Genomic DNA, 19,218 nt, shown 5'->3' on the forward strand with positions numbered 1-19,218 from the left:
GACCAGTTTGCAATTTAGTAGGAAAGATCCATTCATTGGGTCAAGGAATATTTACCAAGTATCTACTATATGAAACAATGTGCAGTGCCATGGGGCAAGTACTCCAAAATGGTAATACAAAGCAAAATGTGGTAAGTATCAAAGAAGAGGAAAAGATAGAGAGCTAAGGAGTCCAAAGGATGGAGAGGATGGAGAGGTCACAATTAACTATCTATTTGTGTGCATGAGATGGGGGTATTAAAGAAAGATAGAATAGAAAAAGTGATATTTGAGGATAGGTTTTGAAAAATAGGCATGATTCACCAGATCAAATAGTTGGAGGAGATAGAGAATATTGTAGAAAGAGAGAAATGTATCAGCAAAAGTAGAAGCAACAAAGGACCATATTTTTGAACCAATGAGCAATCCTTCTGGCTGAAATGGAAAACAGTGAAAATTAAGCCTGAAAATATAGGTCAGGATTATATTCTGAAGATTTTGAATATTAGGGTGAATAGTATGTATGTATTCAGTAGATAATAGGGAAGTCAGTGAAGGCTTTTTATCAGAGTGAAATAATAAGAGCTTGATTTTTGAAATATTAATCAAATGTATGACAGATTATGGAGAGTAACATGGAGAGCCATGAGGTGGGAAAACAGTTGGTAGTCTATGTTAACAGTCCACATAAGATCTGAACTAAGATGTTGGCAATATAAATGGAGAGAGGGGATAGATAAAAAAGAGACTAGTGGTTATATCTGTAAGATATGTTTTCTAACTTAGGTGACTAAAAGAAAGGCAAGTCATAAATAGCCAAAGGGCAAAAAAGAGGATATTGCTTCAGAAGGGATAGAAAATATAATGAACTCACCCTGGAACATGTTAAGTTTGAGAGTCTATAAAATATTAGGGTGAAAATATTTAATAGAAAATTAGAGAGACATGTCAGCAATTTCAAAGAGAGACTGCAGCTGCATATAAATATAATAATTATAGGCAAAAAATGCTAATTGAAGCTATGGCAATGAATAAGGTTTCTAATGGATTGAACAGAAATAAAAAGAGAATTTAGATGTATCTGTGGAGACTGGGACAAGGAAGAAGAAGAGGTAAAGACAGAGAAAGTGGTTAAAGAGAAGGTAAGTGTCACAGGACTGAAGAGCTTCAGATAAGGAAGCACTGACAACAGTCTTCAATACTGTAAAGCAGAGAAAGATAAAAATACTTTTGGAGGTGGAAGTGACACGGAGAGACAGATTAGTATAGATGTAGGAAAAAAGCCAGACTGCAGAGAATAAAAAAAGGAGGTGGAAGCTGTGGGTTCATAAAATTTTGAGATGAAGGAAAGAAGGGACATATAATGATAACTTGAGCCAGTGTCTTGGCATGGATTTTTTGTAATTTTTAATTAAGCATGTCAATGAAAGAAAGAATAGCAAGGTGCTATTTAGTTGGTAAACTTAATAAGCGTTTAGAGAGAGGTGATTTAAGAATGGGATCTTTTAACAGACAAGTCAGAACTAAAAAGTAATAAAAAGTGAGACACTTAAAGCAGCAACTCTTAGTGAACTAGAGAAGGATGATTTGCACAGAATGTCCCCCAGAAATATATCATCTCCAAAGTTCTGATTTGTTTTCCTTTCATTTTTCCCCCCATTTATTTCCCTATAGGCACACCTCCACCTCAAAGATCCCTGACTCAATGCGAACTAGATAAGCAAGTGGAAAATTTGCATAGCTACTTTTATTCAAAGAGGAAGACCAAATAACTTAAGAAATAAAAGGTGACTGTGGATGAAGAAATGTTTACTTACTCTGAGTTTAATGTTTTTTTGGTATACAAGATTATCCAACAATAGCTGTACTGGAATGATAATGCCATCAGTCTCATAATGATATTGTCTGATGCCTTCTCACAGTTCAATTCTTCTAGGTCCTACCAGAAAATAAATAAAATAAAAAGATTCACTAGGTTGAATAGTTGTTATGAAATTATTATTACCATATTTCAATAATCTAATATATATATATTAAATGTAATATATATATATATATATATATATCTATATCTATATTGGGGCACCCAGGTGCCCCAATCTTAGCAACCCTTAAGCAGGCTGCATGGAGCCTAACTTGGATCTACAATTAATTATTTTTTTAATTTTTTATTTTTTACTAACATATAATGCATTATTAGCCCCAGGGGTACAGGTCTGTGAATCACCAGGTTTACACACTTCATACAATTAATTTTTGATAGAGTAAATGATTCAGGAAGTGTCTTACTCTAACATTAAATCATGTAACTATGAACTAAAATTAAAAGTTTCGGGACGCCTGGGTGGCTCAGTCAGTTAAGCCTCTGCCTTGGGCTCAGGTCATGATCCCAGCATCCTACGATCCAGTCTCGCATCAGGCTCTTTGCTCAGCAGGGAGCCTGCTTCTCTGCCTGCTTGTGCACGTACTCTCTCTCGCTCTGACATATAAATAAATAAAATCTTTAAAAATAATAATAAAATAAAATTAAAAGTTTCCCAAATGATATTTTGCCCTAAATAATTGTTTTTTAAAAAAACTTTAGGGGCACCGGGGTAACTTACCCGGTTAAGCATCTGCCTTTGGCTCAGGTCATGATCCCAGGTCCTGGGACAGGGCCCCATATTGGGCTCCCTGCTCTGGCAGGCACTTGCTTCTCCCTCTTCCTCTGATGCCCACCCCCCCCCAGCTTGTGCTCTCTCGTTCCCACCTTCTCTCTCTCAAATAAATAAAATCTTTTTAAAAAGCTTTAAATATATAAGACATAGTAACTCTTAAGAAACCCTCTAACAGAGCTTTGTGTTTCCATTATATAATTCTTATACTGTTAACATTTGCTCATGACCAGACTTCTACCTTACCATATTTGCCATTAATTTATATTCCATCCCATCAAACTTGGCTTCTGCTCCCTACTGAATTAATTTCTTTGTAATTTGTACTCCAATCAAGCAAACATATCAGGGAGATTTAGTCAAGAATTTGTACATCTTAAATTCTAAACTATAGGGTTTTTTTAAAGAGAATTTTTCTTTTTTCTTTTTTTTTCAAACTGGCTTACTTGCAAGTAATCCCCACTTACCTTAGAGGAAATCCCGTATTACTAAACATGCATTAATTTACTACCACCTTTTAAGAAACATAATGGCTAGGATTTGATTTTTAAGGCTTTCAACACTGTAATTATTCTATAAATATATTTTAAAATAGGTCAATATATAACATTAAAGATTCCATATTTGCTTTGTCGTCTTAAAGTATGCTAAAAATTGTAAGACATTAAAGAAGCTTGATAATAGTCATTTTCCATAGTGATGATGTTAATACTTGTCCATTTGCAAAGTTTTGGAAGAAAACACTAATGGATTATAGTTAAGCTCTCTATAGTAAAGCTAATAATAAATTACATGGTCAAATATACTGTACTATATTTAATTTATACTTTTTACTGTATAATTTTACCTGCAAAATTATGGCAGTGTGTTCATCAACTGTCACCACTACATAACACTCCGTACCTCCAAAGAGTTTCAATGAGTCACTGCAGCATCTCTCCACTAGTGTGATATTATACCTGTAAAAACCCATATTTTGGGGTGACATAATAAAATGGCTAAGAAAAATTCTTCAAGAAAAGTTGTATTGTCCCCCTGCATACTAAATTATTTGAACTTCTGTGCTTTTTCAATTAGCAATAATCGCGCCTCGGATAAACCTCATTGGCTACGATACTGCCACTGCGAAAGCTTTTTCATACATCAATTTATTCCACTTTACAAATTTGAGGAATAAAATTAAGATTTATTCAGTATATGTGACAAATTAGTTGAGATGTGCATTGCCTTATGTACTTCATTTAGAACATCATAGTTCTATTTCCCATGCAATATTTAAAGCCCTCTAAATAGGAATACTCATTTTCAATATTATCAATGACCAAAAGATATGATCATAAAATTTGCAGGGAAAAAAACACATAAAGTGTTCATATTTGCTGATAACAAAAGAAATTAAATTAAGATATAAATTTAGACAATAATGAAATTTTTTTTCACAAAATTGATATATATTGCTAAAAAAGATAATATTCAGTAATTATGATGTATACTACAGGGAGAGAAGTGTGACTTGACATAAACTCTCTGGAAAACTATTTCTATGTGATATAATTGCAACTTAAATCAGGGAGAAATATGTCACATATATAGCACAATGTTTAGCCATTTAGGATATATATGCCTTTGTTAAAGTTATGAAGTCAATAACTTACTTGGATTCTAGCAACTGAAGTATTTCTTGAGTATTGAGAAGTCCTTCAGATGCAAAAAACACATATGGAATCTGAATTTCCAAAAGAAATCCACCAAAACTATCCAGCAAGGTGCTTCCTGAATAACAGAAAGTTTATAAATACTTCTCTTTTTTCTCATTCTTTATCTTTTTCTCTTTTTTACTTAACATGAGAATAGCAAGTGTATGTTCAAGGAGTAGTACAAAAATAAAACACAGTCATTGTAAAAAATCAGAAATCAGAATAAAGAAAGGTCTGAAGAATAAAATAAAAACCACATGTTATCCTACTACCTAAAAATAAAACAGCATTAACAGAATTTACTAAAACTACTATATGATACATTAACAGGAAAATATAAATACAGCAACAGATAAATGGACAAAGAACATTACTAGGCAATTTACAAAAGAATGGCTATACAAGATCAAGTCACATCTGAAAAGACATGGATAATCAAAGACATCACCTGTAATTAATTAACTATAATATAACATATTATATATATTATAATATTTTATGCCTATAATTCTGTCAAAGATTCAAAAGAATAATAATACCTACTTACAGTAAAGATACTGGGGAAAGGATTCTCTTATACTTTCTGTACAAATATGAATTGAGATAGCATTTCTGGAAGGCTATTTGGCAATAAATAAATGTGTGTATACCTTTGACCTGGCAACTCATTTTACTTCTTAGAACAAGTATATAAAAATAAATAAAATATATAAGCTACAATAAATCTTAGAGTACAATAGTTGAAAATTGAAGCATTATAAATGCTCCAAATAAGGAATTGGTTGAATCAATTAAGTTCATCTTTGAGAGAATGGAAGAAGCCTCTACATATAAACTGGGATATTTATCTTTTATCTTTTGGGGGGCCCTCATTTAATCAATTTAACATTTAATTTTTTTTTTTAAGATTTCATTTATTTGACAGAGAGAGATCATAATCAGGCAGAGCAGCAGGCAGAGAGAGAGGGGGAAGCGGGCTCCCCACTGAGCAGAGAGCCCAATGCGGGGGCTCGACCCCAGGACCCCGAGATCATGACCTGAGCCGAAGGCAGTCGCTTAACGACTGAGCCACCCAGGCGCCCCAACATTTAATTCTATATTTCAAAGATTACAAAGTCATCATTATGGTGACTCTACTTTTAGCATTGAAATGGAATATCTCAGAATTCAAACTTCCCACTCAGACTTGAGGTGAACAGAAAATAACTTACGGCAAGTATTGAAAGGCTTGCACTGGGACTAAATGTGTATAGGCTTTTAATTTAATGGATGTGAGAATTCACAACCTGAGTCATATGAAGTGCTGCTGAGAAATACAAAGAAACCAAAAGAGATTTAAATTATTTTTGAAGTGTTTGTGTATAATTTTTTTTTTTGCACATTAAGTTTTCTGAATCGGTCAACCTACTACAACAGAATTTTCCCTTAAAATTCAATAAAAAATACTATTGCATAGAAGTATCAGGTGAAGATTAGATATAAGTATAATAAGTTGTGCTATAATAAGTAAAATTTAGCAGGTAAAGGGATGATGACAAATATAACCAGTAAAGCTTACTTTACAAATGAGCAAAATAGGGTAAGGGGTAAAGAACTGGCCCAAGGTCACATGGAGTGCTCAGGTTAGAGCTTGAACTCAAGTTCTCTAATGCCATTGCTCATTCTCTTTCCACAGACCAGAAGCAGAAAACAGACAATTTCCATTCTACTACAACAAAAGGATTTTAGTTTATATCCTTACTCTGTAAAACTGTGTCTGGAAGAATCACTTTGAAGACCTTGTGAGGAATATTCAATTTCTTGCAGTGTTTAGTCCAACAGGAGTTTTCTACAAAATTATATTCCACCACAAATGAGAAGTTACTCCAGGGGAAATCTGATCCAATATATTGATTATGCACAACTACACAGGAACTTTTACTGAAGACAAAATAAAGCCAAGAAAATGGAATTATATTTGTGTCATTATTTACTTGAAAGGTCAAAAGATGATTGTTTTGGCTATTTTATTCTTCTCTAGTTTATACTTGCTTATCCTGGAAAGGCACTGGTGTATTTTCTGTTGATTTGTTCTCCAGTTGTGCTAATTCCTTTTTATCTTTCTTTTTGATGGTCATACATTTTTTTTTAAAAATTAAAGTTTAAAGATTTAAAAAAATATTTTATTTATTTATTCTAGAGCTAGAGCCAGCCCAAGTGGGGGAGGGACAGAGGGAGAAGCAGGCTCCTCACTGACCAGGGAGCCCTACAATGAGTATGATGATGATGAGGATGATGATGACAATGATGAGGATGTGGAACTTGATCCCAGGACCCTGGAATCATGACCTGAGCCAAAGGCAGCTGTTTAACTAAATAAGCCCCCAGGTGCCCCTTTTAAGATTTTATTTTTTAAGTAATCTCTACACCCAATGTGGGGCTCAAACTCACAACTCTGAGATCAGGAGTTGTATGCTCTTCCAACTGAGCCAGCCAGGTGCCCCTATGGTCATACATTTCTTTAAAAAACAGGACCTAAAAAACTGTTGACTACTTCACATTCTCAAATGCAAGGGACCCTAATTTTATTAACTGAGTCCTACCAATAACAGACAAGTCACTATGAGAATCCATTTTTACACATGTAAGGTTTCATCTTTGAGGATCTACATAATAGAATATTACCTGACAACTTTGAAATGTTTTTTCTTTTTCTTAATGAGCTTCATAAGTAATTCAGCAATGACAAAAAACAGATACTTAAATATCATAAGTTTATCTTTCCTATCTTCAAATTCCATATAATAGCACTTATTGTAATGAAAATTCTCTACTGCTGCTTTCTATCTAAAGCAATCTAAATAGATAACAGACACAAGTTAAATGCTTTTATGGGCTTCTATTTGACTTACAACTTCTTTTTGTTATCTGGCTCCCAATATTAGCAATAAAAATTTCTACATAAAATAAGGCAAAATAAAAACATTTTTAGATAAGTCAACACTAAATATTATTATTAGCATGCTTTCACCAAGAGAATTTCTAAAGGATGTACTTCAGGAAGAAGGAGAACTCAAAAGAAAGGAAGAAGATAAAAGAAACAATGCTAAGCAAACTTAGAAAAAAAAGAAAGGAAGAAGATAAAAGAAACAATGCTAAGCAAACCCCCCCAAACTGGTATAAACATGGGTAAATCTAAACGGGTACTTCCTGTACTAACAGTAACACTGATAATGATAAGTGGGAGACATTATAGCAAGATTAAACTAAAATTCTGGACAACAATAATATATAACACACAAGGCAATGACTGGAGTTGAAGTATTCTAATGTAAAACACTTTTCAGGAAGAGGAGAGACACATTGATTTTGAACCTTTTAAAAAGTTAAATTCCAGGAGAAACTGTGCTTTTCCTATGGAACTGGTATGCTTATTTCCCATAGATGAAGAAATACATTTTTACCCATTTAAAACACCTTCAGATTCCAGAAAATCTTTCCTTTTGTTGTTTGGATGTAAGACAGTCAATGTTAAACCTGTTGGGGAAAAAAAGAGTAATAAAAAAAAGTGTTTTTCAGTGTTTTGTTCATAGACAATTTTTAGATGTTATATATCTCATTACTGGGGCGCCTGGGTGGCTCAGTGGGTTAAGCCTCTGCCTTCGGCTCAGGTCGTGATCTCAGGGTCCTGGGATCGAGCCCCACATCGGGCTCTCTGCTCAGCAGGAAGCCTGCTTCCTCCTCTCTCTCTGCCTGCCTCTCTGCCTACTTGTGATTTCGGTCTGTCAAATAGATAAATAAAATCTTAAAAAAAAAAAAAAAAAAAAAGATTCTCTCTCCCTCTTCCTCTGCTCCTCCCATTCATGCTCTCTCTCTCAAATAAATAAATAAATCTTTATATATCTCATTACTATAAAAAATGAGATAAAGGCCTTGAACAAGGAGACTGCTTAAAATACAATTTGTTGAATTATTCTTCTGTCTGTGGATATCAGAAAGTTTGAAGCTTGAGCAATATTTCTGTTGTGTGTGTATGTTTTTTACATACAAGCAGGAAATTCTGAGTTTATTATGTAAAATAATAAAATGTATCAAAGTCTTAATTTTAAAGTAGCCAAATTAAACACTCATCCATTTTGCGCATTTTACTTTGCTAAAAACCCTGGTTGATTTTACCTTTTCTCTAGTCAAAAATTTAAGTATGTAACTAAATAGCAAGAGACTAATTTTTATGTCCCTTTTTCCTTTTTTCTGTATAAGCAGCAGAAATCCTATTGGGTGCCATCTCCTCCTTGGATTCACTTCTGCTTTTTTTTTTTTTTTTTAAGATTTTATTTATTTATTTGACAGACAGAGATCACAAGTAGTCAGAGAGACAGGCAGAGAGAGAGGAGGAAGCAGGCTCCCCCCTAAGCAGAGAGCCCGATGCGGGGCTCGATCCCAGGACCCTGAGATCACGACCTGAGCCAAAGGCAGAGGTCTTAACCCACTGAGCCACCCAGGTGCCCCTAGATTCACTTCTGCTTCTTAATCATAATTTAAGTTTCTTATGTTACTGATTTTTTAGCAAAATAAAATAAATTTTTAAAAATTCTGTAGCCACAATACAGTTTATTTTTGGTAGATATCATTGGTTTAAGAATAGCTAATTCTAGTTAAAATAAATTTTACACTCTATTGGTGTACTTTTGTCAGTTGTAAAGTTGACAAAGGCATATGTGATAATGACAGAGTAATGCTTAATAATTTTATGTTTACTTGGCTTGATATGTCAATAGTTTTGGTAGCAATAAGAAGAGGATGAGTAGTGTTTCTCTTTTTATATAAATTTATAAAATCATATTATTATTTTAAAAGATTTTATTTTTAAGCAGTCTCTACAACCAACGTGGGGTTCAAACTCACAATGTTGAGATCAAGAGTTGCATGGTCCACCCACTGAGCCAGCCAGGCACCCCAAACTCAAACTATTTAAAACCTAATCTCTTTAGCTGATTTGTCTTAGCTATAATCTTAAAGCAGATTACTTGCTAAAAGCATTTCTAGGATCTTGCAAGCACAGAGAAGATGAAACCACATTTCTACTTGCTAACACTAGACAGAAAAAGAAGGCCTCACTCCTAGACATAGAGGATAGCTGTGCATTAGAAAGACATAAAAAACATTTTTTCAGCTTAAGGAGTAAAATATTTTTGTGTCAGTAAACCTTTTTGAAAAAAAAATAGAGTAGTGTTGATATAATCCCCAAAGCCAAAAGAAATAATTTCTATTATTGATATTATTAATACTATTAATAGCCTATTAATAATAGCCCAATAATAGCCTATTAATATAACTATTAATAGCCTAGATAAGAAGTGATACATACAATAATAGTTTGTCCATGTGTCTTAAGTACACCAAAAGAAAGGGTGCCCCATTAAGTAGGTTTAAGTAATCTTCTCTATGGGGCAGGAATATTTCCTCAGTCTCTTTACAAAAGTATTACTTCAGTAACCTAAATCCCTTTGTTTCATAATGCTACATTGCTTAGCACTTTCCTAATTAAAAAAAATGTTTTCAGTTACCCCGATTCCAGACACGTGTGTCAAGTTCAAGCCTCACCAATTGTCAACTACTACTTTAAAATTTTTGGTACTAGTAAAATATTGTGAATTTGGTGGATAAGACCTCATCTTCCCAGGACAGGAAACCTGGATGAAATAATAAGACGCAAGCTTGCAAATTTGGACTCTAGACATATGATAATGTCTAGAAATAGCACCTTATAAAGTTCTATTGGAAAGAGACTTCCATTCTCATATTACTATAATTTAAAAGTTAATTTTACCAAGAGCACTGATAAGCCGACATTTGTAATATTTGTATATAATTCAGTTCAATTTTTTTCACTAGTCTCAGTCTACTATGTATATAGAGAGGCATTCGTTAGTTCAGTTATTCAATTCATTTTTATTAAGTTCCTTCTATATTCCAGACATTTCTGTGGGTGCTGGGAATACAAATTAGGGCATGGTCCTTACCCTCCAGAAGGTGACATGCTGGTAAGGAAAAGAAAATAGAATCAGTTGTTATAGCCTAGGATGGCAAGTAGTGCCTTAAAATTATGCACATAATACACTAAGAGCACAGGGGAAAGCATTTACATGAACAAATGTTTTAACTAATTTTTAAAGGTTGTGTAGGAGTTAGCTGCTAAAGAAGGGAGAAGAACATTCTGATAGCAGGAACAGGAAGCATAATATAGGAAACAGCATGATAAATAGCTTGGTAGGTGTGGAGGCCGAGAAAAACAAGGCTGTATCCACCTCCAGTCTAGCCCTAACATCGCCCTCCCCTCCATAAAACTGAAGGAGGCTGAGGCGGAAGAAAATGCAAACAAAGTTAAACCTAAATCTCACTAACAAGAACGCTTGATAGGAGAAATGTGACATTCCACCAAGAAACTCCCAATTGTCGTCATGTCAGTGCCTCATCAAAGGGAGAAACGGCCTTAATTTGATAATAACCAGGCCTCCAATATCCTGACAGTCTTTTTTACCCTGATAGCTCTTCTGAACATCCCCTTTGTCCTCACCTACTGCTGAGCCAGCAGTCATGGCCCAATTATCTACTGCCAAGTTCACCCCCACTCTGCCTTTAAAAACTTCTGACTGTAATCCGGTTCGGGGTCCAAGTCCCTACTCCGCTGTATCGGGTATACTTAAGCTTGTCAAATAAACCCTCATGTGATTGCATTGGTGTTGGCTCCTTGGTAGTCTCTCGGACACGAAAACTTGGGCATAACAGTAGGGTTACAGCAAAGGTATATTTGGAGATGGTATGGAGGGCAGAGAAATAGTAAATAAAGGGTGATATAGGTTGAGGGTGGTATTTTATTTTATTTTAAGATTTTATTTATTTATTTGACAGAGAGAGACACACAGGGAGAGAGGGAACACCAGCAGAGGGATAGGGAGAAGCAGGCTTCCCACCAAGCAGGGAGCCCAAAGCAAGGCTCGATCCTAGGATCGTGGGATCATGACCCGAGCTGAAGGCAGATGCTCAATGACTGAGCCACCCAGGTACCCCTGGTATTTTATTTTTAATACTGGATGGCTTAAAGATTAAGGAAGAGTCTTTGGAGAGGAAGGTTGGGCAAGGAAATAACTGATGGAGGAACACTGATGCAAGAAGACATGGGATCCAAGGCAAAAGTGAAAAACTGGTTTTCAAAAGGAGGAGGTTCACCTCCTTTACAAAGAAAGGAAAAGATAAAAGAACAGAAGAAATGAAGGTAAGTTTGTAGATGGTAGGTTGTAAGATGAAAGGTTGTTAAGAAGTATTAAGAGACCATTAAAGATCAGAGAAGTTAAGTTTGTAGTGGTATTAAATTACCTGATTTTCTCTGATAATGCTCAGGAACTTGTGTATAGGAACAGAGGGGTTAAATGTCTTGATGGATTCAGAGCTGAGAGTAAATGGAAGGTACAGCAGAAGGACAAGATTGATTAAAGTCATGGGCACATCACCAAGTCTGGAAAGAGGAAAAATGCTGAGGAGTTAATTGATTATAAGAAAGGAGTTGACTGATTACAGATCTCTAAGTTGCTGAAGATCATGGAAGAGGTAAGACAGTTGTGGACAGAGACAAATGTATCAGAGTTTAAAGTTCAGAAGTAGCACAATTCTGCACTATTACACGGTTGATGGCATAACCAAAAAGTGAATACTATTACTCCTGTGGAGGTCAATGAAACTACAAGGTCAAGGTGTTGACCTTGTACAAACAACAAGGTGTTGAATGAGCTTCACATTAAAGACACCTAGGATAATGGCAGGACTAGGAGTGGAAAGAATACCATGAACCAGGTGCACAACTGTCCGGGAATGCGTGGGTGGTTACTAGATGATGGCAAGACAATGCTGTGGTAATATGGCATAGCCTCAGATGATAGAGAAATAATGTTGTTGGTTTTTTTTAAGGTTTTATTTATTTATTTGAGAGAGAGTGAGAGAGAGAGCACAACAGGAGGAGTGGGAGAGGGAGAAGCAGGTTTCCCACTGAGCAGGGAGCCCAATGTGGTACTTGATCCCAGAACCCTGGGATCATGACCTGAGGCGAAGGCAGATGCTTAATGACTGAGCCACCCAGGTGCCCTGAGAAATAATATTTTGGAAAGGATAATGGAAAGCAAGAAATGGCCCTTTCAATCCTATGATTGGTATGTGTATATCTATATCTATATCTAAATCTATACACATGTGTGTGTGTATATATATGTATATATGTGTGTGTATATATATACACACATACACACATATATATATATATCATATATAAGAGGGAGAGAATTATCAGCTTCTATATGAAAGGGATACAGAGGAGGCTGTATCAACTGCGGAAAGCTGGGTTCACTTAAGACAAGGAGATAAAAAAGGAAAAGGGTTTACATATAAGCAATGGGTTCCATGGCACAAGGTGGAAAAGGTTGGCAGAGAGACCAATAGTTGGTAGAAGGGTTGAAGAATGACACTAGAATAAGACAGACCTTGGTTTAAATCCTGATTATCTCACTTAGTACCTGTGATGTGCGGCATGTTACAATACCTCTATGAACTTGAGCTTTTTTCTTTGTAAAACTGATTTATAGAGTCGTTGTAAGAATACAGAATCGTTTAGTAACTATTGGACAATCAATAAAAGGTATCAATTGATAATAATAATAAACACAAAAGTATAGATCATGTACATATAAATACATTATAGTATATTTATATTGCAGACTTAAAGTCCAGATTTATTTAAAAACTGGTTAGATTCCATTGAGTTATATACTTTTAAAGAATGAATTTTATGTTAGTATATCTTATTTTATTTTATTTTATTTTATTTTATTTATTTATTTGACAGAGATCACAAGTAGGCAGAGAGGCAGGCAGAGAGAGAGAGGAGGAAGCAGGCTCCCTGCTAAGCAGAGAGCCTGATGCGGGGCTCGATCCCAGGACCCTGAGATCATGACCTGAGCTGAAGGCAGAGGCTTAAACCACTGAGCCACCCAGGTGCCCCTATGTTAGTATATCTTAATTTAAAAACTTAGATCACTACTTTTTCATATGTTTCAAACATCTGTTATCAAATGAGGCATAATTTAAAACTCCCTACCTTCCATTTTGTTAAGGATTTTTATGAGTAAATGTTTTTCACCATCTGAGTCCATTCTTATTATAATCAGCACCTGATCAAAAACAAGAATTTCATATATATCTGAATAATTATTCTTTTTCATAGTTTTGCTACTGTGATAAAATAACAAGCTTCAATGGTTACATAAAACTATTGACAAAAAGATTACCAAGTAAATATTTGTGCTGTAAAAGATATCAGTGCTTAAACACAAAGGAATAAATTCTGGTAAGATCAAATATCAATTAGGAAAATATTCTGGAGTGGGGCATTTTTAGCATTCATGTACTCCCATAAGGGTGACTGTATACATAAATTGTTTTTACCAGCATTGCTTGTGTTAAATTCAACCCAGACAAGTTTGAACTAGTGGGAAAAAATCAATGATTTGTTGCTATACTTTCCTAGTTATCATTATAGTTTTGTTTTTTGTTTTGTTTTTTTTTTTTGGTTGAGTGGGGGGAGAGTACAACAAATAAACAACAATTTTTAAATTTCTTACTGATTAATTTACTTTATTTTAATGATAAGCAAGTTATCTAAGTAACCACAGAGCTGGAGACAAAGACACAGGAGGGACAAAGAAAAAAAAAGGAAGAAAAAGGACAAATTTGTGTCCAGATTTAGCATAAAGCATTTGAAATGTTTTTCAGCTTGAAAACATTTAAGAAAGTCTTTCCTCGTAAGTCTTTATCAATGTAACCTTCATATGCTTGAGGTAGGGTGGACGAAAATTTCCAATATGATCCAAAACATAAGTTAATGCTTTTTTAATAGAATCACATAAGATAAGCTTCTGGCTCAATATCTAAAATTAATTATTGTAGTTCAGTTATTTGGTATATTTTCATGAATTTAGACATACCAGACAACAGTTTTGAGACTTGGAGAACCAATTCATAGAAAACTGCGTATAATAAAAATGAAAGTATTTTTAAATTCAAGATACATGAACAATGATGCAAATCATCCTTTCTCTGGGTCTAATTCTGTTTTGTTAACTTACTTAAAGAGAAAACGATCAAGGTTTTCTCTAGAAATAGTCTAGACTATTTCATAATTTCAGAGTTAAATGCAAAAATTTATCTGACATTCAATTCTTGTTTAAGCTGATTACTGTCATCCGCTTTATTCCAGCACTTACCTTAATCTGTTGTCCACTTTGCATCCAATTTAGTATCTGACATTGTAGTTCTTGTATCTTGTGGTTGGTTTCAGGCTTTTTTTCCCTAATAAACTGTACAATCTCCAGCTGTCTGCAAATGTCATCTAAATAGGAGCCTAAAATGCTTTTGTAGATATCTTTTGCATTTGACAAATATCCTGTTAAAAACAAAAGTGGGGGGAATGCGGGAAGGCATATCTTTTTGTTCTTTGAGAAAAGCCATGCGTCATAACAGAGTTAAAATTTCCTTTAATCTTTTTCCGATTTTGATTAAAGATATTGACTAATGAAAACCTTAAAACTGAGTGAAGCTGAAAAATAATACCAAATGTCTTCTTTTAAGCTACATAATGACATACTCTATATATCCTCTGAATATACCCCATCTTTTCCTGCCTTCTGGCTTGGTCTACACTTACATGCAAGTCCTATGGAAATGTCACTTCATTGGAATTTTCTTGGTATTTTATCTATAGAGATTTTGTACTTGATTTCTTATGTATGTATATGTCAATCTCATTAGTCTATAAACTCCTGGGATATAATCCATGATACTTATGCATAATTCATTTATAGAGCTGCTAAAAGAGCAGAGCCTAAATTCAGACTCACTAAAGCAGTTTCTAAACAGAATCCTGAGACCAATCCCTGAAAGTTCATATTCATTAAATCTAGACTCTTTCTCAGGGATTTCTGCCTAAAAGCTCTTCCCGCTTCTCTAGACCTCATCTTCTGAAAGAGAAGCCCAAGCCAGTAGCACCCGGTTTCAATGGCTCGCTATCATCTACAGGATAAGGTCTGAACTCTTTTGTGCAGCCTAAAAGGCTATTCATGATTTGTTTCTTTGTTATGTCTTCAGGCTTAGTTCCTATTCCTTTCTACCTTATTCTCTTCAATTTAGCTACATGCAGCATACCCACTGGGTCATTCTTCCAGGCTCTCAATTCTGCCTATAATACCCTTTCATCCTTTCTTTTCTTGGCAAACTCCTACTTGTTTTTAAACAAATATTCAGCTTTAAGGGTAACAGTCTTGATCCTTTGTGCCATTAGTACATACTGCTGCTCTAATGCCCGTTACACAATACTGAATTTATTTCTGGGTTAAACCTCAAGAGTGAAACTTTATACCTTTAATCTTGAAACTCATTAACTTCCTAGCTTGGGAGAGGTAGAAAACCAGAAGCTGGGAGAAAAGTACAGAATTCTGGAAGGCAGCAGGCAGACAGCCAGACCCCCATGAATCTTTTTCTTTCTCTGCCACTATGCAGAGAAAAAGGAAAAAGAGGACAATCTAACTCAGTTCTTTGATTTGGAGAGGTTTAGAGGAGTAAGACATCTCTCCACTAAAAATGTCCAAGCTGGCTAGGTTATTCCTTATGGCTTGGTTTGTTTTCCAACAAGGATTTTACTTTCATAGTGTTCCTCAAGGTAGCCAAACAGCAATTCTCAAGTTTGATTTGGTGAAAGTATTCCTTTAAGGAACAAAAATAATTCAGCTGAAGTACATAGTTCTTAATGGTCTCACCTAATCCTAGAGTAGATTGTGAAAGTACAAAGTACTTAAAGGTGAATATATCCCAAGTAATCCTCCATAAATATTACTTCTCTAATTCTAGCTTTCTAATACTAAGTATTGAGCAATAGTGAGTCAAAATTGCACTCTCTTTACAGCACTGGGAGCTCAGATATTCTAGATTCTGACATTCTGCCTTATGTTACGCTTTAACAATCAGCTTAGCTTTTGAAAGAACTGATGATCTTTTACGGAAGCTGAAAAGTATAATGAAGACAGGTGACTAAACAGAGGGGCATGTAAAACTACGCCCTGACACCAATTTCAGGTACTGTAAACTAGGGTGAGAGTCCCCAGTCCATACTTGTCTGGGGATGGAGATAAAACAACCAAATCCAGCATCAACACCCAAGTGGTTTAATTGGAGGAAAAGTACCACGTTGGGCTTTCTAAAAATAACTGTAATTTAGTTTTAATACTTGGCCAGATAATACTAATATAATACTTGGCCAAATATTATAACTCCCAGTGCTGCTGAGGGAGTACAGTTGTAATTCACTGCTGCTCAGTACTTACCAAAACCTTGGATTAGAACATTCTTGTCTGGGTCACAGATAAAACAAAACCTCTGGGTCACAGATCATAGTAAAATTATTTTCACTTTATATTTCAAGTAGGTTCTAGAAATTCTAAACTATAAAACAATTCTATAAGTATACCGTTACTAAACAAATCTAAATAATCCTGCAACAAGGAGTCTCAAGCAGTAGGGTATTGAGACAAATATTTAAATGATTTTGATAGTTTAGAAGAAATTTCTAAAATCTTTAAATTTTCCAATGTATTCAAAATAGCTTGATTTTTATTCCTCCAGTAATTCATATCCTAATTTACAGAAAAAAACTAAAAAAAAGAAATTACAAAATATCTACTATTAATAATTTGGTTATAGTATATATATTATATATATTATTACATATGTATGTAACATATATTATATTATATGTAACTATATATATAGTATATATAGCAAAGATTCAAAGATTCAAAGCCACATTCAATGAAGACCTAAAATGTACATGGCAAAATATCTTACATTAAAAAGTAGTATATGACAATGATTATACAATCAAATCTGTTTAAGACATTATGACTCTGTAATTCAGGCCTAGATTAGAGAATCCTAAACCTATTTTTCTAAGTGATGATATTTATTACAAATTGTTTCTTTTAAAGAATACAGGCAGAATAAAACATATATTCTATTATAATTATGTCAAAATGTATATAAAGCTTAATGTGGAAGTAAAAGAGGCTAAATAATTTCTTATAAGGTGCATCTTTTTCAGAAAAGTAAGTTATTTCAGATGAAATATTTCAATAGGAAGAAAAGGGGAAATAAAAATTTCCCCCACTAACCCAATGCTGTGTCCAAGCTACATGTTAAAAGGACATCTCTAATTGTTACCAGAAGATGTAAGAGAGCAGCATGCTTGAACGTCAATTCTTTTTCATCGTTTGTACCTAAGCAAGCAGAAACATATTTAAAAACATAAGATGCACATCAGAATTTTAGAATATGTATCAGAATGCTTAACAATAATAGCTAACATTCTTTATTAGGTGCTTACTATGTACCAGGCTGTATGTAAGCTGGTATTCCACTGAATCTATAATGATAACCCTGTCAGACAAGTTTATTGTGAACCTCATTTTTTGGATGAGAAAACAGTCCGAACAAGGTTAAGTAACTGTCCAAGGCCAACATGTGAATAAATGATGGAGCTGGCATTCAAACCCAGATGACTAACCTTAGTGGTCATACTCTTGTTGCTTTCCCACTTTTGGTAGGAAAAAAGATCAGTGATTCCCAGTTATAAAACAAGAAGAAAATTAAACTTGTAACTTGCCAACTGGTGAAGATAAAGATGGGTGATCCTAACATAAAGTAATACCTTGAAATGGAGGCAGAGATACCTGGGAATAATAACTGTCCAAAGATATGACTTGAGCAAGAGATGTATTCATAGGGACAGGCCAATTGTCTACTTAATGTGTTCCATGTAGTTTTAGAGTTTTTTGAAGATGATAGATTGGATTTTACTGTGTGCAAAAGTGAAACCAAAAAGATAAGGAATCTAGGCCACTGCCCCAATTCAACCAGAAAAGCTCTAATATAGTGGGATCCCATGAAATATTTGTATAAAAAGTTCTGCTAAAAAGTTTGAAAAGTACTCATCTAATCAATCAATAAAGATCAAGGCAAATATGAAGTAGTCACTGGGAACCAAGAGGCAACAGGAGAACCATTTATGAGTAGTATATACAGCCCCTATAAGGACTTGTGGAAACAAGATGACCTGGAAGGGATGAGAACAGGGTAGAGAAACCAGATTTGGTATCATTTTTCTTCTTTAGGAGAGTATTTCTTGAACATCTCTTAGAGTGCAGATTTGCAGCTGATAAATTCTTTTAGTTTTTGTATGTATGAAACATCTTTATTTCACCTTTGCTTTTTTTTTTTTAAGATTTAATTTATTTATTTGACACAGAGAGATCACAAGTAGGTAGAGAGGCAGGCAGAGAGAGACGGGGAAGCAGGCTCCCTGCTGAGCAGAGAGCCTGACACGGGACTTGATCCCAGAACCCTGAGATCATGACCTCAGCTGAAGGCAGACGCTTAACCAACTGAGCCACCCAGGTGCCCCTCACTTTTGCTTTCATAATGTATGTTTGCCTAGTTCTATACTAGGATTTTTTTCTTTCAGTATTTCATTTTATTTTTTTAAAGATTTATTTATTTAAGAGAGAAAGATAGTGTGGCGGGGAGGGACCACGGGAGAGGGGGAGAGGGAACCCTCAAGCAGACTCCCAGCTAACTGCAGAGCTGGACCCTGGGCTCAATTCCAGGACCCTGAGATCATGATCACAGTCAGTTCTGTTGCCTCAACACAGAATGTCCACTGGGCTCTGTTCCTACTATTTGTCCTTGTGCTATGGCCTGGTGGACTTTTTCAAGGGAGTAAGCTAGGGCAATAGTAGGGCTCACCTTACTTGTTTCCC

The 19,218-nt window shown here is 34.8% G+C and overlaps 1 protein-coding gene and 1 pseudogene across 1 annotated transcript in view; both read right to left on the reverse strand.

Moving 5' to 3' along the window:
* Window positions 1-1,792: 1,792 nt before the first annotated feature.
* The window catches only part of SHOC1 (shortage in chiasmata 1), a 63,015-nt gene continuing 45,589 nt past the window's right edge, over window positions 1,793-19,218 (reverse strand). The window contains exons 16-23 of the mRNA XM_032866349.1: window positions 17,575-17,679; window positions 14,620-14,798; window positions 13,455-13,527; window positions 7,774-7,846; window positions 6,072-6,250; window positions 4,289-4,406; window positions 3,481-3,592; window positions 1,793-1,918 (exon numbers count right to left, since the gene is read on the reverse strand). Of these exons, the coding sequence (XP_032722240.1) occupies window positions 1,793-1,918; window positions 3,481-3,592; window positions 4,289-4,406; window positions 6,072-6,250; window positions 7,774-7,846; window positions 13,455-13,527; window positions 14,620-14,798; window positions 17,575-17,679 (965 nt within the window). The remainder of the gene's footprint in view (window positions 1,919-3,480; window positions 3,593-4,288; window positions 4,407-6,071; window positions 6,251-7,773; window positions 7,847-13,454; window positions 13,528-14,619; window positions 14,799-17,574; window positions 17,680-19,218) is intronic.
* LOC116872907 lies at window positions 3,603-3,767 on the reverse strand (annotated as a pseudogene).

This window comes from Lontra canadensis, unplaced genomic scaffold (genome assembly GCF_010015895.1).
Source record: "Lontra canadensis isolate GAN:19392208 unplaced genomic scaffold, GSC_riverotter_1.0 scaffold30, whole genome shotgun sequence".
Taxonomy (NCBI): domain Eukaryota; kingdom Metazoa; phylum Chordata; class Mammalia; order Carnivora; family Mustelidae; genus Lontra; species Lontra canadensis.